This window comes from Pundamilia nyererei, unplaced genomic scaffold, assembly GCF_000239375.1.
Source record: "Pundamilia nyererei isolate P.nyererei 1_Seehausen unplaced genomic scaffold, PunNye1.0 scaffold00081, whole genome shotgun sequence".
Classification (NCBI taxonomy): domain Eukaryota; kingdom Metazoa; phylum Chordata; class Actinopteri; order Cichliformes; family Cichlidae; genus Pundamilia; species Pundamilia nyererei.
The window spans coordinates 1849311-1871444 of NW_005187482.1; the positions used below are offsets into that span (position 1 = coordinate 1849311).

Genomic DNA, 22134 nt, shown 5'->3' on the forward strand with positions numbered 1-22134 from the left:
CTGGCAAAAAAAGGGTTCCCTCATTAAAAGGAAGAAACCCAGCATCTGGTGATGTCCAAGAGTTTAAGACTTCAGACTGTTATTGCCAGCAAAGGGTTTTCAACCAGGTATTAGAAATGAACATTTTATTTTCAGTTATTTAATTATAATGAAATAACTATGATCATAATAATAATATTTATTTTTGTCCAATTACTTTCGATCCCCTGAAATGAAGGGGTTGTGTTAAAAATGCTTGTAGTTCCTCACATTTTTATGCAGTCATTTCTTTTAACCCACTAAATTAAAGCTGAAAGTCTGTACTTCAGCTGCATCTGAGTTATTTCATTTAAAATCATTGTGGTAGTGTGCAGAACCAAAATTAGAAAAAACTTGTCTCTTACCAAATTTTTATGGGCCTAACTGTAGTTTAAAACATTCCCAGCATTTCCATGTTTATAATTACACATCCCTTAGTTAGCTAAAACCCACGAAATTCCCTGAAAAGATGGGGGACTCGACCTCAGTGGTGGCAATGGGCCTGAGAATAAGAAATATGAGGCCATACATGATTTCTGATTTTTTCCTGAATACAGGCAGATACTTTTCTTAAATTTATTACGAATATAATGTAATAAATTCTTTTTCTGATGGCATCCAGACTTGATAGTGAAGATGACCAAGTACCTGATAAAATGCAACACTTCCATAGTAAGACTGGCATGTCTACACCCGCTGAGGGGCACAGTGATAACAATGAGAGCACAAAGACAGAGGAGCCAAATACATCCCAGCCTGGCCAAACAGAATGTAAGTACCATACTGAATAAACTTAGTCTGCCTGCACACTCGATAGCTTTGTTTTTAAAATCTTTTCTTTCACTGAGAATTCTCCTGCTTTCTTTGCAGTAGCAGACAGCAAATTCTGGAATGTATCTGAGGGAGCTGAGCCATTCCTGTCTAAAGTAAAACCAAAGGAAGGTTGCCAAATGGAGGAGGAGGAGGTGGTGCTGGACAACGGGGAGGGAGAAAAAAAGCCCAAGGGAAAGGAAACCAAGGAGCCTGAGAGAGATGTGTACACCTTCCCCGGAGACTCAGACCAAGAGAGTCCCCCTCCTGCCCCCTGGGCTCATTGCACATTCATTCAGCGGTGCAGAAAAAAGAGGGTCTTGCTCAGGCCCTTCTCAGGACTTGGCACCTTAAAGCGTACGTTGCCTGAGACTGCCAAATTGGCAAGACCTAGTCCTCAAAAATCTGAAACAGTACAACTAAATCGAGGTGGAGGGGTTTATGACTTTGAGGAGGTCAGCTTTGGAGAGGGAGGGGTGGAACCCATAAAGTTCAGAGACAGAGGTGGGAGAAGAGACAAAGAAGGAGAAGAAAGTGGAGCGGAGACAGATAAAGAGATTTTCACGTGTGTCGAGTGTAGCATTTATTTTAAAAAGCAGGTCCACCTGCAAGAACACATGATTGAGCACAATCAGAGTGGCGCAGGGGGTGTCAGGCGCTTAGGAAAGGGCAGCCGCTTTCGATGCACTGAGTGTGGATGGAACCTGCCAAATCGACTTGCACTTGCTGACCACCATAGAAGGCACGAAGAGTCACGACTGAAGATCCTGGAAGAAATTGAGAAACTGAATGAAAATGGGAAAGCAAAAGAATTTCAGACACTGGACAGCAAGGTGTTGAAAAATAGAAGCATAGACCCGACAGTTATAGAAAATACTGGCCCAGGCTCAATACTAAGCAAGGTGGTAGACCCAGACACGGTCAAATCTCCACCTCTATCGCCAGTATCAACACTGGATATAGACCCAGGAGTCCTTGACCTAAATACACCCCTGCCAAATTCAGTTCGAACTCCAACTCAGACCCGAGCTCTCTCTGCCTACCGTCGCCGCTTTATCTGTACTAAGTGTAACTTCAGCACAAGAACATCCCAAGCACTAGCTAATCACTCCAAGACCCACACCAGGAAAAAGCCCACTCTCCAGTCAGATTCTTCTTCCTCTGGCTCACCACTGAGTTTGGCATCTACTTCCCTGACCTGTGGTCACTGTGGCTTCCTGACCTCAAGTGAATCCATACTGAGGGAACACCAGGCACTCGTTCATCCAGGAGAGATCGACGAGTCTGGACAGCGTTTAAAGGCTAGTATGGAAGCAAGAATTTTTAAACCCAACCTAGACCCTGAGTTCGTCTCTGAATCCGGATCCCAGCATGACGCAAATCAAGGCAAAAGCCAGCGAGCAGTTACTGCTTCTGATGACAGCAGAACACCAGACGGCACTACAGCTCGGCCTGTGAGACAAGTGGTCTGTAACAGGAGATTCAGCACAAGAGGCAAACCTTGGACTGATCTGGCCAAGCTTGACACCACTGGGGATGGTGAAAAGCTGCCTGAGAATGAAGAGGAAGAGCAGGACCAAGATCAGAAGTCAGAGTTTAAGACAGAGCTGTGTCGGGAAGAGGAAAGCTCATCAGTGGCAGTCAGGCCTCATACTAGAGCACAATCCAACATGGGTGAGACTAACTAAGAACTCAATTGTTAATTTCAGAGTAATAGTTTACCCTTGATTGATAGAAATGACAAAAAATTAGCTAATTATTATTATTATTATTTTTTTATTCAGATTTCTGGATGCGCATGCACTGCCTGCTGTTTGAGTTAGATTTCGTGATAATTTTAATCAAAAGTTCATTTTCTTTCCTTGATAGATGATGGCTCATCGCTGCAGAGTGCTCCATTACTGCTCCCCACCAAGAAGAGCGAAAAGGACGATGACAAGAAGGAAGCGGAAAAAGACGGGAAGGTTTTCTTTCTGAGGAGGAGCACCAGGGTCGCTGCCGCTCCTGTAGAAATTGACAGCGACGACGACGAAGACATTGACGAGGAACGCGTGCGACGTTTCCTGTCAGAGGGCGTCCTGGATGAAGACAAAGACGAGATTGATGAGGACACAGAGGCACTGAAGAGCGTGGAGAGGAAATGCCCCTACTGCCCCGATCGATTTCATAATGGAATTGGGCTTGCCAATCACGTGAGAGGCCACCTGAACCGTGTGGGCGTCAGCTACAACGTGCGTCACTTCATATCCCCGGAGGAAGTCAACGCGATTGAGAAGAAGTTTTCTTATCAGAAGAAGAAAAAAAAAGGTCAGCACCCTGTCGCATGTGTTTCTTAGACTATGTAGATGTCTTTGCAGATTTGGAACCCTGTCTTTTTATTGTGTTTGGAGTAAAACATCTTTACAATGAAGACTCTGATGTAGGCTATCATATCTCACTTTAATACCCTTTTTTTACATTATACAAAGTTTTACATTTTTTTCATATTTGTCTCCGTGTTTAATTTTTTGTTGATGTGATGAACACTTTGAGAAATGTATATTGAATTTCTATAATATAACTGGTAAGTGGTTTATAACCTACCGGCTAGTTCTCTGGCTTAAACCATGTCCACATATTTATGGCTATTTTTGTAGCTGATGTTCGCAGATGTGTAGCTAATCTGATAAATTTACATGTCAGCCACTCGTAACCTTGCTTCAACTGTTCACCTCAAAACTGAGAGAAGTTAAAACTTAGAGGCCCAAGTTTTCATAACCCTAACCCAACTCTAACCCTGTATGAACATTTTTTGTGTGTTAGTTTTCTTTGTTCTGGGATTGCCAAGAACAATTCAATAATTGGCTAGTGTTAGGGTCATCATCACCAATGATGACTTAAACCTCCGAAAGTTAACCTGCATGTCTCTTCCCGTGTTTTCTTTGTTTACGGTTTTTGGATTAGTTCAAGTTCAAATTCAAGTTTATTTATAAAGCACTTTTAAAACAACATCTGTTGACCAAAGTACTGTACAATAAAAATAGTCAAGGCAAAAGACATAAAATAGGCTAAAGGTAGAAGGGAATAGAATTATAGAATGATGATAAATAAAAACAATAGTAACAGGCTCATACTGATTTAAAAATGAGTCTTTAGATGGGTTTTAAAAGTATCCAGTGTTGTGGAGGTCCTGATATGCAGAGGCAAAGTGTTCCACAATTTAGGCACAGTCACCACAAATGCCTGGTCTTCTCTGTGTTTTAATCTGGACCTCGGGACGACTAGGAACATTTGGTCCGCAGACTTCAAAGATCTTGCAGGTGTATACCAGGTTAGTAGATCAGAATTACATTTTAATAAATGCAATCCGACTTTCACTTTTTATAGAGACTCTTTACCTTCATATTCTGCTTATTAACAAGCAGAAAGCAGACGCCAGAAAGTTTAATCTTTGATCTGCATATTCATATCCAGATATCTGTTCCTACAGATAAGTCCAACAATAACCCAACAGTTGGTGGAGGCATGAGAGATTTCACTTGAGACCACCCAGATAGGGGTGCTAAAGGAAAGTTCAGTACACTAATGAATAGAATTCATCTCTTGAGAGCCATGATTATTCAAAGTTTCATGGCAGTTATTTTTGTGGTTGGCTTGACCAAAGTGGTAACTCAGCAAATGACCAACAGACCAACACACCAGCATTGTGGTGTGTGGGTTTTTAAAAGGAAAAGTTGTTCCATCAATTTGTGGGGGTCACAATAAAACAAACAAACAAAAGGTCGGGAACCATTAGCGTGACATGCCTTACTTTACATTCAATCATTTGCATTGCTTCTTTCCCCTGTAGTTGCCAACTTTGACCCGGACACTTTCAGCGTGATGCACTGCGAGTTCTGCAGTGCTGGCTTCGATACCCGGGCTGGCCTGTCGAGCCACGCTCGGGCCCACCTCCGTGACTTCGGCATCACTAACTGGGATGTTACCATCTCCCCAATCCACATCTTGAGGGAGCTGTTCTCCAGCAGGCCTGACCTCGTAATCCCCACGGCTCCCCCTCGGAGTTCTGGCTCTCCAGTGGAGGAAGATGAGGACGATGATGAAGATGAGAGAGACCTAGAGGATGAAGGGGAGGGAATTGTTAAAGTAAAGCTGGAGGAGGAGACAAGCGAAAGGACCCTGAGTGCTGCTGTTTCTGATGTGCTGCCTTCAGCATCTCCCCAATCCTGGAAGAAGCGGGACGGAGCAGAAGAGTGTAAAGGTGAGTTTCTATTATTGGTCCATCTTTAAAAATGGCAATGTGATAAACAGACTTTACTTATTGGTTGTGTGATTAATCTGCTGGCTGCTGATGGCTCTGATGGGTCACTACCTTGTCCACGTTTGAAGTTTGAGCTTGGCTCTCTGTTGCCTCATAAAACCAAGATAGAAGGAGATAATGATAAAGCAGTTAGAAATGTGTTTTGAAGTTACTGCCTGTCCTCGGTGGGAAGTACTGGAGTCAGGTGGCTGCTGAGAAAAATCGGTCTTTGCGCGAGTGTGTGTGTGTGTGTGTGTGTGTGTGTGTGTGTGTGAGGGAGAGAGCTGGAAAGAGTGAGAGAATCCCTGATGCCCATGGTTGATGTGGCACTCGGTGCATTTATCCCAACCTCCGCCTCCACTCGATTGGTCACGCCTTAGCTTAGCGGTGCATATGGGGGCAAAATGGCTGCTTCCACCTCCCCGCAGACCCAAACAATAGCGGAAAAACTGTCTGGCTTCAGCTGCCGGGAGTCCGATGCACTGCGGTTGCGGACCGGTGAGTACCGCGCGCCGTAATTCCCGTGCACCGCGTGCCCTCGGATCGCGCGGCGGCTTCTTCGCACTGCACGTCTGGCGCCGCATCTTCTGTCACAATGTAGCCAGATAACAGCCATTAAAAAGAAAGAAAAAGAGAAAGAAAGAAAAACTCTTTATCACGTTGGAGACCGCGTAAAAAAAATGAGTGTCGCGTGCAGGTAGCCTGTGACACGCATGTCAGAAGCTCATAAAGCGGGTCATTGTTATTGTTTCGGGTTTCCTGATTTTGCACGCGGGGATAGATTGTGTGCATTTTGGCTGTTGTGATACTATTGTTGCAGTTTGTTTTTTCTTTTCAATACATATTTATGTGAGTGTGTATGTCTGTGTGCTTTCCCCCCTCTATTATACACGTATCGAATGACGTCCAGTATTTCCAATGCTGCAGGATCTCTAAAATTACCTACAGTTGCCCAATCCTCGCCATTTTACTTTGCTTTGATTTTTGATAGAGGACACGCTGTGCCTTCAAGTGCATGCTTTTGTGCATGTCTCTTTTTTCTCCCCCTACAATAAACTGACCGCGAGAATAGTCGGGAAACGTGGTAACTTTGTTGACCCAAAGTAGCAGCAGTTAGTAACTGGTAATCTTATTGCAACTTATCCGGATCAACCAAGTATAATGGAAGTATCACTTTTACTTGGAAGTGTCGGGTTGCTCACTCTCTCTCCGCCCGAACGGGCACAAAGTTAGCGTTTGCCACTTTGCCTCCGATCTTAGAAATTAGCCCTGTGATTATTTGGCGTTGTCTTTAGCATAATAAACGGTGTTATAACGCTGCGTTCCGGGGTGTCACATCGCTGCTCTTTTACAGTCAAGAGATGAACTGACAAGCGCAGAGCCGCCCACCAGACAAAAAGCATTGTCTGTCTCCACGTCTCTTTTGATTTACCGATTTGTCGCAGAAAATGGCACTTTTGTCCCAGGAATGTCTGATTGCGGGGAACCAAGACTGCCGCGTTTGTTTCATACTGTAGTGCAGTTATTACTTTTTTTGTTTTGTTCTTTGGCTTTTTTTTTTTTTTGACAGGGATTCATTACTTGAATTGTTTTTATGCATATTTCCCCCACAGAATGCATTACAACGCGCTGCTGTAACAAGAAGGGAGAAAATAACAGGGCATTGAGCTCACAGGACTGAGCTGATTTTTCAGCTCACAGCCTGATTCTTTTCTTCTTTTATCCACATATACATGCATTTAATGCGTGCATATGCGTTTGATGCAGTTTATTTATTTATTTCCCCCAATGTATAATTAGCTTTGAGATGCATCCCTCAGACTGCTATTTAATGTGATTTGTCATGACATTCATCACTTAGCCTAATTACTGTGGATTTTCTGCACTTAACACGGATACGGTTGTGTTTTTAGGCGATGACGAGGAGGGAGCAGAGGAAGAAGATGAGGAGGAGCTGCAGCAGCTTTCAGCCCTGGACGGTTTGAGCTCAAGCCCCGGGAAAACGGGTCCGCGCGGCGTGAACACGGACAGCCTCTCTCCTGGGGAGGATGCAGACACCGCGGGTGAGGCAGGAATGTGGGAATGCTGACCTCAGAGTGTTTACAGGGGATTGGATTTGCTACAGCCAAGCCTCATCATAGCTGTCAGTGGGAAAACTGTAGTGGTAACAGAGATGCTACAAGAGAGGGGGTTATCACAAGGGAAATCCTGAGAGGAAGACAAATCTTTTAGGGGGTAATTAGAGCACCCCTAGTACTGTGTAAGTGTATTCTGGGATATCTGTGGTCTCTAGAATTACCCGAGCCACCTGCTGCTGGTTTTAAAACTGGGGTGGCTGTCGCTCAGGAAGTAGAGCAGGCTGTCTGCTAATCTGAAGGTTGGTGGTTCAATCCTTGACTGCTCCAGTCTGCATGCCAAAGTATCCTTGGGGAAGATACTGAACCCTAGGACCTGGTTCATCAGAGTGTGAATGTTAGATTATGATGAATGTGTGTGTGAATAAGGCTCGTAGCATAGATGCTTTGTATGCAGAGTAGAAAAACACCATGTAAGTGCACAAGCTGCCTAAAAACAGATGTCATCTGTAGCGGTTTGAAACATTTATAACATTTGTAAGACACAGCTTATTACCCAGTCTTATGCCGTCTTTCACACTTGTGCAGACAACAACTTGAAGTGTGAGGTGTGCGAAGCTCAGTTTGAGACCAAGCGCGGCCTCTCCATCCACGCCCGCTCTCACTTGCGCCAGCTGGGCATCACCGTTTCAGACGGCAGCGGGACCTCCATTGAGCTCCTCCGCCGGATTGCCAAGGAGCGCAAAATAAGCTTGTCTCTTCAGGAGCCACTCGTAGCTGAGAGCCCCTCCCCGTCCATTGCCCCAAAAGATGAGGACATGGACTTAGACGAGAAACCCATCCCTCTGTCCCTCTTGGCCAAAGCAGCGAAAGCAGTGCCGCTCTCGTCCTCCTCCACACCTTCTCCGGGCGCCTCTCCAGCTCCGGCTCACTCCGGCTCCCCTTCCTCGGTAGTGAAGAAAGCCCCCATTTCCTCTCTACTACCTGTGTCTTCCCCCTTGCGCTCTCCTGAGCACAAGGCAGGGGGCATGAAAAACTTGACCTCTAACCTCTCCGGCTCAACAACCATTGCAACAGCCAAACCCCTCTGGGCGCCAGAGGAGAATGATGCTCCTCTTAACCTCAGTAAGTGTCGCTGTCCTAGCTGATGATTGTTTTATCTTTTCATTGCTTCATGTTTAGTCATTTCTTTCTTCTGTTCATAGCACTGGAGGTTGACCCCAACAAAGACATTGTTTGTCAGCTGTGCGGCGCCTGGTTTGAAACCCGGAAAGGCTTATCCAGCCATGCTCGAGCTCACCTGCGGCACTTTGGGGTGGAGTACTCGGAATCCAAGGGGTCTCCCATCAGCCTCCTGAACCGGCTCATCGACACGGATGACTTTAAGCACAAAGCCAGTGCATTGCAGCTCGACAACCACACAGAGCCACGGAGCCTCGCCCCCACTACGCTCTCCTCCTCAAAGCCATCCTTGCTGACACTCTCCTCCTCTTCCTCTTCATCACTCCTGTACAAGGTGACCACGACCGGGAGTGGTTCAACATCCAAAGCTACCTCTTCCTCTGCCTCATCTATACTTGGCCCACCCGCCAAGCGTCTCAAGTCCTCTTCCATGCAGGTCTTCCGCCTCAGTAGTGGGGAACTCATGGCCCTTCCACACAGTGAGTGTTGTAGTATCCATGAAATTAGACGATTTATAGAAGCATAATGCTTTCTCTGTTTAACGCAAGGTCAAACCTTCTCGTCCCTAAGGTGAACCTCCAAAGGAGATAGGCTGTGAATTCTGTGGGGAATATTTTGAGAATCGCAAAGGGCTGTCTAGCCACGCTCGCTCTCACCTGCGTCAGATGGGCATTACCGAGTGGTCCGTCAATGGCTCTCCGATCGACACCCTGAGGGAGATCATCACGAGACGGGGCCTGCCTTGCGCCCTCCCGCTAAAACCTCTCAAAACCCCACCGCCATCTTCTCCAGGACCGCCTCGTTCCCCCCTTTCGGTGTCCTCTTCTCCTTCAGCTACTCTCCTCAGTCGCCTGCCCTTCGCCTTCGCCCGCCCCTCCAGTCCTCAGGCCGCCGTGTCCAAGTCGAGCTCGGCTCCACCAACGCCTTCTAGCGGGCTGATTCTCAAGCTGAAGCCGGAGCCGGTGCAGGTAGAGGTCACCACGCCTGGAGCTGTGGGGAGATCTGGAGGGTTTTCAGCTGAGTCTCTCAACTCTAGCTGGAGGAGCTCTGACAGTGCGTTTCCTCTCAACTTAGGTATTTGAATCCTGTTTTGTCTTCAGTGCTTATTTAACAATTGTTAAGGAATAATTTATAGATAAGGGAAATCACTTTCAAACGTACTGGCATGTCTAGTTTGTATTCATTAATCATTTATTATTGTTTGCTTCACCGACTGAATTAACCTCAGTTTAGTCAGGAGCATTTTTTAAGACAATCAGCGGCTACTTGGTGCAAGCCAAGCAACATCTCTGTAAATAACAGCATAAAACCACAAACTGTTTTTTCTGATTTTAGTTCTTTGATCAAATTATTTAAAAAAAACAAACATTTTAAAAGCAGGGAAATTATGATTAACTTTTGGACTAAGGCATGCAGGCTGTTTTCCCCCTTTTTGAGAATATGTGGTAAGTTTTACAAAGCATAGACTGTATATAAAAGATGGTCTTAGCTACTGTGCTACGACCCATTATTTGGCAATGTCCTTTTTTGAAGCCTCAACTTCAGCATCTTTGTGTGATGGCAAATATGTGTGATGGCACTGGTTGCTCATGGGCTAACCGCTTTTCAGTCAAATTTTATAGCAAATCTTGATTTGCAGTGGTCCCTCGTTTATCGCAGGAGTTACGTTCTAAAAATAACCCGCGATAAGTGAAATCCGCGAAGTAGCCAACTTTATTTTTTACAATTATTATAGATGTTTTAAGGCTGTAAAACCCCTCACTACACACTTTAGACAGTTTTCTCAGACAGGCATGAACATTTCCACACTTTTCTCTCTTGTTTAAACACTCTCGAAGTTCAAACCTTCGTAAAAAAATAAGTCCAGTATTATAGAATGAAACCAAAGATCAAACCCTGCTTTCAGGTCCAGAACATGGGAATAGAGCAGCTGCGAGAGAATTCAACATTAATGAATCAATGATACGGAAGTAGAGGAAATAAGAATGAGTTGAGTAAAGTTTGACTTATCTGACTGTTTGGTTTCGCTTAATGCGCCTCATAATGCAATGTGCCTTATGGTCCAAAAAATACGGTAACTTCTACCTTCCTTTAGCATGTCCAGAAGTCCAACTTTTTGTGCGATGGTTAGCATTTTCCTCTGCCTTTCGGATGCTACCGCAGGTGCCTTTGACGGTGCAAAAAGTTTCGTCGACATTGTTGTGTTTGTTGGGGAGAAAACTTACAAACATACAGTACAGCACTTCAGAGTCACACTGCTAGCGATCGAAGATTGATGTAAATTTGACTGAACGCATTCGGTACTGTACATGAGACACGGTACGGAGGAGATTGACTGACAGTGGTCTACAGCCAATCAGGACGCAAAACAAAATGCGCTGTAGAAAAAAAAAAAGAAAAAGCATGCAAAATTGCACAAAGTAAATCCGCGAAACAGCGAGGCCGCAAAAAGTGAACCGCGTTATAGTGAGGGACCACTGTATTGTCCTTTTAGGCGATGGTTTACAAAATTAACATCATGTTTTAGTCACTAAAACTGCACTACTAGTCACTTTTGCCCATAAACGCATCAGGAAAGTGTTTGCTGAGGTCATAGTTAAAGTGAGCCGTGGGTCATGCCCATAGGCTTCCATATAACCTAATGTCCCCCTACTGGTCATTAGAAAAATTACAAGTTTAAGACATCTGGCCGTTACTTCCACCTTTTACATACAGTCTGTCTTACAGATTAGAGTAGGACAGGTCTTCTCGTGTATCTCATGTAACGCTAAACAAACAATGCATGTAAATGTAGTGTATTCCTGGTAAAAATAACTGTATTCGGTAGTCGTGTGTGATCCACTGTATGTGATAATCGAGTGCACATTTTCACCTGGTATCTCTTTAGCCATGGCCCATGAGGTGGAGCCTACGAGGGATATCCGTTGCGAGTTCTGCGGGGAATATTTTGAGAATCGCAAAGGCCTTTCTAGCCACGCCCGCTCCCACCTGCGACAGATGGGCATCACAGAGTGGTCCGTCAATGGTTCGCCCATCGACACCCTGAGGGAGGTTATGCACAAGAGAGGGGTGGGTGGCTCCTCGCAGTCAGACCAAGGAGTGAAGAAAGAGTCCAGCCAAGGAGCGAACAGTCCCTCCTGGGAGAGCACAGGGGGCGCCAGCGGCTCCGAGGGTTTGGGCGCTTCGGGTTACCAGTCCTCCAAATTCCGTAAATCTCCTCTCAGCTTGCAGCAGTCAGGGTCAAGGCTCCATAAGCAGGGTGTGGGGTCTGTGGGCCCATCTGCTACCCCATCTGCAGGGAAGTTTTTCAGGATGTCCCCACTGGGGAAAAGGCCTCTGTCTGAGGAGGCCCAGTCAGTGGAGGCTGCGCACTCATCTCCACATCAGCTTAAGACTTTCTCATCCCTTCCACATGATTTCTCCTTCAAAAGAAAACCTTCCCCAGACAAGCATGCACACCAGGGTAAGATGCAGTTTTTTCTCCACTTGCCCTGAACTTCATCTGATACCGATCATTATCCGCTAAGAAAAGGTATTCTCTTTACTCCTCCCCTGTATTTTTCAGATCCCAGTTGTGAGCTGTGCGGCTTTTTCTTTGAGAACCGTAAGGCTTTAGCCAGCCACGCGCGAGCCCACCTGAGGCAATTTGGCGTGACCGAGTGGTGTGTAAATGGATCCCCTATCGAGACGCTTAGCGCTTGGATGCGTAGCAGGCCGCAAAAGGTGTTGGAGATGCACCGCAGCTACATGCAGGGTAACCGCACCACCCTAAAGAAGGTGAGGAGTGGCAGTCAGTCTTTGGTAACGCATTTCAGCCGAATAACTCAGATCAGTGCAGCAAGCCGAGCCGCTTGGTCTTATTTTAGGCCTGTGATACTTCAAAGCGCGTTGTGACTGCTGTGAACATTTGATTTTAAAACAAAAAAACTGGGAGTTGTAAGTGGAGGAGCCCGCGCCTCAGACAAAAGTGTCACAGCTATGCAGCGAGAAATCATAACCCACTGTGCTACTTTCCTGACACGCTCACTTTCCTCTCAGTGTCTTTGAATAGGCGTCATGCTCGGAGATCTAACGAGCCCCAGCTGGTGGCACGACAGACATTTTGTGTCACGGAAAGCCTCAGACGTGTAGTCTCGCAGCTTTGAGCCTTACTGTAGATCCTGTGTCTTTTACACCAAGCAAAAATCACTGTGGGGACAGATGCCAGAACAACTCAGCTATTGACTTGATAGTTGCCATAGTAACCAGGGTGCCTGGCAGCTTATGTTTCATCTTCAGATAAATTATGGCATGCTGTTGATAGAAGAAAATGTATGTTTTTTTCCCCTTTTTTTCCCTCCCCGCCTGAATTAGTTTCTGGTGCATTTGCGTCACTGTCACACCTTTTCCCTGAGTGGTGATGTGACACACATACAAAATGAATCACCTTTTAAATGTCCTTGTAATCATATTATTTTTTCATACAGACGTAGTCAAACCAACCTCGCTGTAGGATTTGATTGGCCTAAGTAATGACTGATGTCATGGTTAAAAAGGGTGTAATAATATAAATACCATTAATATTATTAGTGAGCTAATAAACCTGGGCAACTATTTGACCTTTTCAGTGGAAAGGACGTGTCGCTTTTATTTCCTATTGCTTAATATGTTTGACATAAAGAACAGTTTATTATACCGTGACATCTTTGAATTAGGGGGAGATTTTATCCACTTATAAAAATCCACAAGGAAAAACACCCCATTAATGTTAGCTTGAAGCTAATAGTGACTAGTAAAAACACGTCTTTATATACTACATTAAGTTTACAGTCATAAATGGGTTCAATGCTTTAACAACACAAAGAATACGAAAAATTAAAATGGAAAATAGATGCAGTGATGTATTGAAACATGCAAACATTCATGAGGCAAAATCAGAATTTGTACAATTCTAACAAGCATCAGTGTAAATATTTAAGTAATATTTAGGCAGCTTTCTTGTTAAGTAGTCTTCAGGAATAATTCTCCAGGCTTCTTGAAGGACATTCAAAGCTCTTCTTTGGATGTTGCTGCCTTTCCCTCTGTTTTCTGTCAAAATGATCCCACACTACTTTAGTAATGTTGAGGTCCGGGCTCTGGGGAGGCCAATCCATGACTGATGGTGTTCTGTTTTGGATTTTCCAGGTATACTTAGTATGACTGTGGCATAGCAAAATGAAGCCTCCACTACTTCATCCATATATATTAATGTTAATTTGAACAAAAAAAAGATCGTATCAGACTGATTTTTGTTCAGATTCTTGTGTAATTTGGCATAACATCAGCTTTTTTCCATTTCCCTTCCTTAAGAATGGCTTCTTGACAGCCACCCTTCCACTGAGAGCATTTCTGATGAGCCGTCAGTGAACAGTAGATGGATCAATTAAAAGTCCAGATGCATCTTTCAAGTCGTGTGTCATCCCTTTGCTGGATTTTTCTGTTTCACACGACTTTGAGATACTCTTCATCTGCTCTACTTTTAAAAAAAATGCCTCATTGCACACCACGACAAGACCACTTTACAAAATTGCAAGAAGGTCTGGCTCCTTAAAAACAAAACATAAAGAAATGAGCGGTGGCTCAAGACACACATCACTGTAGGTAGACATTAAATGCATGAACCACAGCACTCAGACTTTCCTTAAAGTCTTAAAGTGGAGTAAATATGGCTATTTGTAAGCAGGTATAGACTTCATATTGGAAAGGTATGGCCTGTGTCTTATTTGTCTGTTTCATCTTTTGTTCCGTCTCTCTCTTTGTGATCATTGCCGCTGGCTGTAATGGGGGTCACCGCCCCTGATGCTTCTGTTAACACTGGCTCCAGAAATTCAGTGTTTGTCTGGTTCTACACTTTACTGGTATGATATGTTGGAATGATTCTAACCAATATCACAGGAAAAAACCGCAAAACAATATTGGTGTCATCAACCCAGTGAGCCTGGACTGCCTTGGATGAAGAAATACCGCATTAGCACACGTTTTGAACACCCACATTCGGACAACTTTTGTGATGATAGCTCTTTTTTATAGACATGTAGACCAACACATTCTGACTAGTCAGTAAGGCCAATATAACTTATATAAGTAAGTTTGCTGATCCAGGCACTATTTGGGATAATTGATCTAATTGGAGCTGTTTTGGCAAAACGTTTTGCCACTAGTCAGTCGGCAGTATTGCCCTTTGGGCGATAAAGAGGCCTTTCTAACACTTTCTGTAGCGAGCTAAACCTGTCTGTCCTTGATTGAGAGATCAGTCGCTCGTCCTTGGAGATCTTTTCGGCTCAGTTGCATACACAGCATGACAGGTTTCCAATGATTTAAGTCAGGGGACCATAAGAGCCCCATCAAAGCCTTTAGTGTTTCTTCAAGTACATCATCGTGGATTTTAAGGTCTGCTTGGGCCAACTGTGCTGTCGCAGAAGTCGCCTCTTTAGTTTCAGTGTCTCAGCTGTGTGACATTTAAAGCTGGAGATTTGTTGATATTTGGGGGAATGATTCTTAGATTTTCTTCATAGTATATGTGCTGTTTTCTTAGGTAAATGTTGGGTAGACTACTCTTCTAAAAGAGGAAGTTTGACATCATTAAAATGTATTTTCTGAGGTTGTATTTATTTACAAAAACTTTGTATCTGTACACTATAGCAAACAGTGTGTATTCTTTGAGACTAGATGACACAAGTGAAGAGTGGATGTGCACATATCCAGCTTTATTGTCTGTTTTACTGTAAATGGGAGCATACTTCCCAACAAGAACAGTGAGGTATATGAATCAGAACCTGAAACTAGCAATTTAGGCGGTAAACTCATTAGAAAAGCGTTTAATGAGCTTATAGATCAAGGGTCATTTTCTCAATAGACTTTTATACATTCTGACTTACAATCATTATGCAGCCACACATTCCTTCAGTGCCTATTCAAAATGCAGGTTTAAGGTACTTTCTCATTTGCTTGACTTTTCAGACCCAGAGGCCGTGTCTCTTCAGTATATTTAGCTAAAAGCTAGTTAGCTTCACTGGGGTCATGCGCCAGAGCATATCTTGGCTAGTACCTGCCACACAAACACATAGACACAATTGCAGCACATACTTAGCACATTAAATGGAATCACATTATTATTTGTTTTAATTATATTTACCTATAAACATTTAAAGGTAAGTGCACTGGAATAAGTTTTTTTTAGCCAGGTTTTTACAGGAAACAAACTAATTAGTATACTCTAAAGTAAATTTAAGTACTGCGGAAATAGTTTTAGGTAGTACATGAGTAATTTAAAGTATTGCATAACTTAAGGTATTTTACAGGAAAGAAGACAAATAATTCTGTAAGTAGTTTTAATAACTGCAGAATGTCTTGGTAGGTTTGCAGAAAAACATAATATTTCGCCATCTTGCATCGAATGCTGTGCTTTTTAACATCCGGGTGATATTATGGAGAGTCTTGGCATTGCCTAACTTCCAGGTATTTTACAGGAAAAGAGACACTCCTTTTCTTTAAAAGCTATGTTTTAACAGTGGTTTAATTCACCCATAACATGACCCTCACCCCGAAATACACAGCTTATGTACGATGTAAGTTTGGGAAATATTCCTCCAAAAGTTGATTCTGTTCATCTGGACGTAGCGTTTTGTGAGAGAAACGTTTCGTCACTCATTCAGGTTACTTCTTCAGTCTCAGCTGACTGCAGGTTTCCCCAATCTTATAAACAGTACATTTGCATAATGACTGAAACCAGCCAACTGAAGGAACAATGGGCTGGGAGGTCAGTTCCTTAATCAGAATTATGCAAATTCTCATGACCATTGATCAACAACCACTGATCAATGGCCATGAGTACCATTCACAAAGAGTTGGGGAATGGCTGCAATCACAGCATTGTAAGATGGCAAAAGATGTACCCTTAGGCCCCCTCCTCAATTCAGAGATGGTCTTTCCCTTTTCACGTAAATGGCCTCCTTGACTCTGCGCTCAAACCAGCGTTCCTCCCTGTCCAAGATGTGAACATCCTCATCATTGAAAGAGTGTCCACTGGCCTGTAGGTGTAAATAGACTGCAGAGTCTATTTACTGGCCTGACGAGGTAGCTCTTCTGTGTTGTGCCATCTGCTTCGGCAAAGGTTGTTTGGTTTCCCCGATGTATAAATCCTGGCAATCCTCCTGGCACTTAACAGCGTACACTATGTTACTCTGTTTGTGTCGGGGGACCTGATCCTTGGGGTGGACCAATTTTTGGCGCAGCGTGTTTTGGGGTTTAAAAGCCACAGACACCCGGTGTTTAGAAAAAATGCGTCTCAACTGCTCCGATACTCCTGACACATATGGGATCACTACAGGTTTTCACTTGGGCAGCGGTTGTCCTTCTCTCCTGGATCGGCTGGAGCTTTCTTTAGGCGCCTTCCCAGCTTTGACAAAAGTCCAGCTGGGATAACCACATTTACTCAGGGCCTTCTTGATGTGCTGTTTTTCTGCCTCCCTGGCCGCTGTGTCTGTGGGGATGGTGTTCGCTCTGTGTTGTAGCGCCCTGATGACACCCAGGTTGTGCTCCAGTGGATGATGAGAGTCAAACCTTAAATACTGATCCGTATGTGTAGGTTTACGGTACATGTCAGCTTTGATCAGTGGGTTTTGGTCAGTGGTTGTTGCTCAATGGTCATGAGAATTTGCATAATTAAGATTAAGGAACTGACCTGCCAGCCCATTGTTCCTTCAGTGGTGCTGGTTTCAGTCATTATGCAAATGTACTGTTTATAAGATTGGGGAAACCTGCAGTCAGCTGAGACTGAAGAAGTCACTTGGATGAGTGATGAAATGTTTCTCCCTCAAAACGCTACGGCCAGATGAACAGAGTCAACTTTTGGAGATCTACTTACCTGGATGATTGAGCATGCATCAAGATGGGAAAATATTGTTTCTCCAAAATTGCAATAAATTTGCACACCACTTTAAATTACTTATGCAGTACTTAAATGTAATTACATTACATTACAATTTCTTTTCTTTTCTGTAAAATACCTTAGGTTATGCTATGCTTAAAATTACTCATGTACTACCTATAATTGCATACGTAGTACTGAAATGTACTTACTGGTATGATTGTTTAATTTCTTCCTGTAAAAACCTGACTTGTTACCACCTTATTCTGCCATTCCTGCCTTTAAGGAATTTGTTGGTAAATATTGTTATATTGTACTTTCAAATAAAATACACTGAAATAAAATTTTATTGCAGGGGAATTACACCCTTAGTCATGCGTTGTGTTATAAAGTGTTAACCTTTTTGCTGTTCTCCAAAACAACAATGGCTAGGGTTGTGGTTTTCACTGATGGTTGAAACTCGATCAGTGAGTTTTAAGTGTTGCCAATATCTGCAGTTATCCATGTTAATAGAACGAGTCTGATGCTCAGCTCAGCTATAGGTCCCCGTTATTTGATGCATTGGTGTCAGTAGAAGCCCAAATTAGGTCCCCATATGTCTGCAGATCTTTTGCCTTCGTTATTAATCACATTTTTTTCATCCATTTGTTTTGTAAAGCTCAATGGAGGGTCTATTAATTTCTAAGTGCTTTTATTGTAATCAGACTTCTAATTAGTGCTTTATACATGACAGGTGTGAGAGAAAGGTCAGCTGGGACAGCTAGATATATAGTGTGTAATACGGTAATTTTAAAATAAGTAGAGAGAATCTTTTCTGTTACAGCTGCCTAATTCATTAACACAGCTAGATTGGTTGTAGTTAGATGCACTGTCCAGACTGTAATTATTGTAATTATGTGCATGATTACACATTTTTTGCATACGTGCTGAAAGAACTAGGTGGGAGATAAAACCCTTTTAACATGTAGTGCTCAGATTTTAAGGGCTTAAACATTCTGTACAAAAGTCTTGAGCCACCCCCTCATTTCTATATATCTTGCTTCCAAGGAGTCCAGTAGTTCTCCAGGCTTTCTGAAGGTCTTTGAACATTTCTTTGTTGTGTCTACAGATAACGGACAACTTAGCAAAGAGCCAACTAGCCTGTTGCAAAAAACAAAAATTTCCCCATATTTAACTGAATTTATTAAAAATGTCAAAGATTACACAGTTTGAGAGACATAAAATAGTATTTTTGTACCAACAAGGTGAACCCCCCAAATAATTAGGCTAAAATGGTGTGTTCTTAAATTGATTAAACTGGACAACTGGAGGAAAAATGTAGTGGGCCTTAAAAACAACCTATAGCTGAAGTCCTTAAGAAATCCAACAAAGACCTGACACTGAGAGGTGGATCAGCCAGTGGTTCTGGGAATCTTGTTAGAATTGATGTAATTATAAATGCAGAAAAGTACAAATAGAGTTTGAGCCACCCTACAATACTGTAAAGTGGAAAGTGTCAGAACTGGACAAAATCGAGCACAGGACTTGTCAGATTATGAAGAGACAAAGTCAGTATTAATCTAAACGTCACCTCATACCTCTCAGACACAGGCGATCATCTTTTAACTAACTTTGTGCTGATTAACAGCTGCTGAGAACAATTTGTGTCCAGGTACTTATGAACCCCACTAATATGGGTGCTGTGTACTTGAAAGGGGCAAATTACAGCACAGTTCTCCTTATAGCAATATAAGCTTAATCTACTGAAAAAAGATAGACAGATGATGATGATATAAACCCACTTAAATTAAAGAAAGTGAAGATAAAACAACAAAAATTATAGTAGTTTAAATACTGTCTCTGCACTAAATAGGAGGCTAATGCTAGTTCCTGGCTAGCTTAAATTAGCATGTCAGTCCCAGCACCAGGCCAGGAAATTGTTGGCAGATATCCTCCCCAAAATGACTTCAAAAAAAGTCACATAACTTTTTAATTAGTAAGTAATGAGCTTTAGAGGAACTGGTGGTAGATTTTGTTACCTTTGGATAGAGCCAGCCTAGCTAACCGTCTACTTTTTTGCTTGAAACTAAGCTAACTCTTGCTTCCAAGTTACATATTTACTCTGTTCATATGCCTTATTGGTATATAGGAAGAAATTCAAAGTCTTATCTGGGTTCTTATTTACTTTTGTTAATGTGCCAGTGTTTCTGTTTACATGGTAACACCAGGACTCGCCAGTCTTTTTGTAATTTACTGCTGATAGGATCACTCATTTTTTCCATGTTCCAGAAGAGCAGCTCACCGCTCACTGTGGATTCTGATCATATCCTCCCCATCTCATCGCAGAAGGCTTCCTCTTCCTCCTCCTCCTCTCAGTGGTCTTCTTCTTTGGCTGTCAGCCTGGTGCGTCCACTGAGCCACGAGGTCAGCCAGGGCTCTTCCAAGACTGCAGAGGAAGAAACTGGTACCAACTTCCAGGGTGCTCCCATCAGGGCTGGTCGCAGCAGTCCCAGTCTCTCGCGGCTCGGCAGCGGCCACACGCTTCAAGCACAGGTGGCGCGCAGTGAGCTCAATGTCCGCCTGCCTAGAGGTACGTGAGGATAGAGCATATGTCTTGGCTCTCAATCACATAGGTGCATACATATACAATGTATTATATATTCTCAAAAAATCAGTTGTTAATACTGGCATTAACAAGCCCTTGACAGGCAAAATTACCCTAATTTTTCCCTTTTTTCAGTCAATGTTTAACCATTTTACATTATATTGTTAAGGAAATATTACAATGTTATACATCTTTTAGGTTTAGGCAGAAAACTGAACCCCTTTATACTTTAAATGACTGAATTGCCTCTAAGCTATACTGACATTGAAGCATTTTGGTGCAGCTCTACTTTGCACCAACCTCCTTTGTTACCTCCTCCTCTTGCTCAGGTTTTGAACGTCGGCCGTTGAAGCACCCATCTTGCCCGGACGGGACAGAGAGGGATAGCGGCCCTCCTAAGCCCCCACGCACAGGCACCGTCCCCGCCCTGGTGCCCAAACCACCCTCCTACCCGCTGGTCAAAGTGGTGGGCAAGTTCTACACCCTGAAGTGCCGGTATATGAAACTTGTGTCTTGGGATATAGCTTTCCAGGACCCAGGAAAAACTGTTCAGGGCTCTTAGCATTAGAAATTTGGAGACTGTAGCATTGATAGGACTGTCTGCCTATGTTTTAAATAGTCTGTTAATCCCCCAAGCAGCAATCCCTGTTCCCACGCCCTGTCGAGCAGTACTCCACTTTTAGTTGCTAATGCACTATATTGAGAAGAGCGAACCATTTGGGATTTTCAGGGAACATGAATGAGTGCTTAAGTTCTGATATAGCTGCAGCACAAGTGGCAGAATGGGCCGCCCCTGAGAGACAGAGAATCTGGCTTAGCGGCATCGGATTGTGTTTTATCTCTTTGTGTTAGAGCATAAGTAGTTGCATTCATTTTACTGGCTATCGGTAAAGCCGTAAGTGATAATTTCCAGCCTAAAAAGTGTGTTTTTGTTCATCAGATTCTGTGAGGTCGAGTTCCACGGTCCACTGTCGGTGCAGGAGGACTGGATCAGACACCTCCAGCAGCACATTCTCAAGATGAACTACAACAAGCCCGCTGCTGCCAAAGCAACAGCCACCGAACCACCTGCCCTAGCTGACGATCCTGTGCCGGTCCAGGCCTCTGTCCTAGCCTCCACCTCTACCTCCAGAACCACCTCTACCGCACCGGCTCTCACTTCCACCTCAAACAGCAACACGACTCCCAAGAGCCTCTCCCCCTCGCCCGTGGACGAGTGCGCTCCTGCCATCACTGCCACAGAGATAGTTCAAGTCTCAGAGGAGCAGCCAACCCTAACTCCAACTCCTATTCCTCTCCCCACCCAGACAGCGTAAGCTCACATTCATCACCTGTACTCATTTTATTTCTTCCAGTTTCTACTTGTTCACCCGTTTCTGTCCTTTGGCCTTCACAAAGTGGTGTTTAGGAGGAGCATTCTCCCTCCCAAAGAGCCCTCTGAGCCCCAAGCACCTTTTGAAGCAGCTTTCTAGACTGTTACTAAGTCCCGTTGCCATGAGAACGAAGCTCCACTGGCTTATCTGCACACCAGGGATGGGTGATTACGGGAAATGTCCAAGGTTATAAGGAGAGATGGACTAATGTTTGTGTTTGCCTTGTTTATATTGAATGTTCAGATGTGGATCGTTACTGTACCTCTCTCATTCACTGGGCGATTTAGGGTTTAATATAACCCTTTATTAAACTTTAACACCTTGTCTACTACAACCTTCCCTCCAATCTTCTACTTATGAACAGCGCATTAAAAGACCTGTGAGATTTTGACCATTGCTACCAGGATGTTGGTAGCTTTGACTGACTGAGATTAAGCGACAGTTCTAATCATGCTAGTCTTGCGGTTCAGACTTTAAACATGTGATAACACTTAGTGTTAATAAAGGCACTTTTAATGTGGACACTCAGCACTTAATGATACAATTTGAATAGGTTAATATGATATAGGGATGCACCGATATATGGGCCTAACACTGATATTGGTCGAAATTGGCCTCGTTGAACGATATCTGCTCATTGGCAAATAAGATGGGACTTACAGGAATCGGTGGCCTGTTGTGATTAAAGGGACACAGCATGGGAAAACCAGACTAAAGTCACAAAATTTTTAAAATTAAAAATTCAAACTGTGCCTGATCTTTGAAATATTGTGGTTTGAATTGACCACAGGTAAAAGATGGAAAACATTGCCAGCATCACCTAGGAGGCAACTTTTTCTGGTTGACTGGCTCAGCTGTGGGGTTTTCCCCCAAGTGCAATTTATTTTCAGTTTATCCATCAGAAAATGTTCAATAAACTAAATTTT

At 43.5% G+C, this 22134-nt stretch overlaps 1 protein-coding gene across 3 annotated transcripts in view; it reads left to right on the forward strand.

Moving 5' to 3' along the window:
• The window catches only part of wizb (WIZ zinc finger b), a 29535-nt gene extending 7993 nt beyond the window's left edge, over window positions 1-21542 (forward strand). For 2 of the 3 annotated variants that reach the window (XM_013912123.1, XM_013912124.1), the window contains exons 5-18: window positions 641-789; window positions 889-2502; window positions 2698-3135; window positions 4658-5068; window positions 7021-7170; window positions 7771-8307; window positions 8388-8843; window positions 8935-9438; window positions 11252-11827; window positions 11930-12141; window positions 19520-19820; window positions 20165-20330; window positions 20776-21147; window positions 21234-21542. In XM_013912123.1, the coding sequence (XP_013767577.1) occupies window positions 641-789; window positions 889-2502; window positions 2698-3135; window positions 4658-5068; window positions 7021-7170; window positions 7771-8307; window positions 8388-8843; window positions 8935-9438; window positions 11252-11827; window positions 11930-12141; window positions 19520-19820; window positions 20165-20330; window positions 20776-21147; window positions 21234-21243 (5896 nt within the window). In that variant the 3' untranslated portion in view covers window positions 21244-21542. The remainder of the gene's footprint in view (window positions 1-640; window positions 790-888; window positions 2503-2697; window positions 3136-4657; window positions 5069-7020; window positions 7171-7770; window positions 8308-8387; window positions 8844-8934; window positions 9439-11251; window positions 11828-11929; window positions 12142-19519; window positions 19821-20164; window positions 20331-20775; window positions 21148-21233) is intronic. The other variant, XM_005738059.2, reaches the window with a different exon arrangement.
• The last annotated feature ends 592 nt before the right edge of the window (window positions 21543-22134 follow it).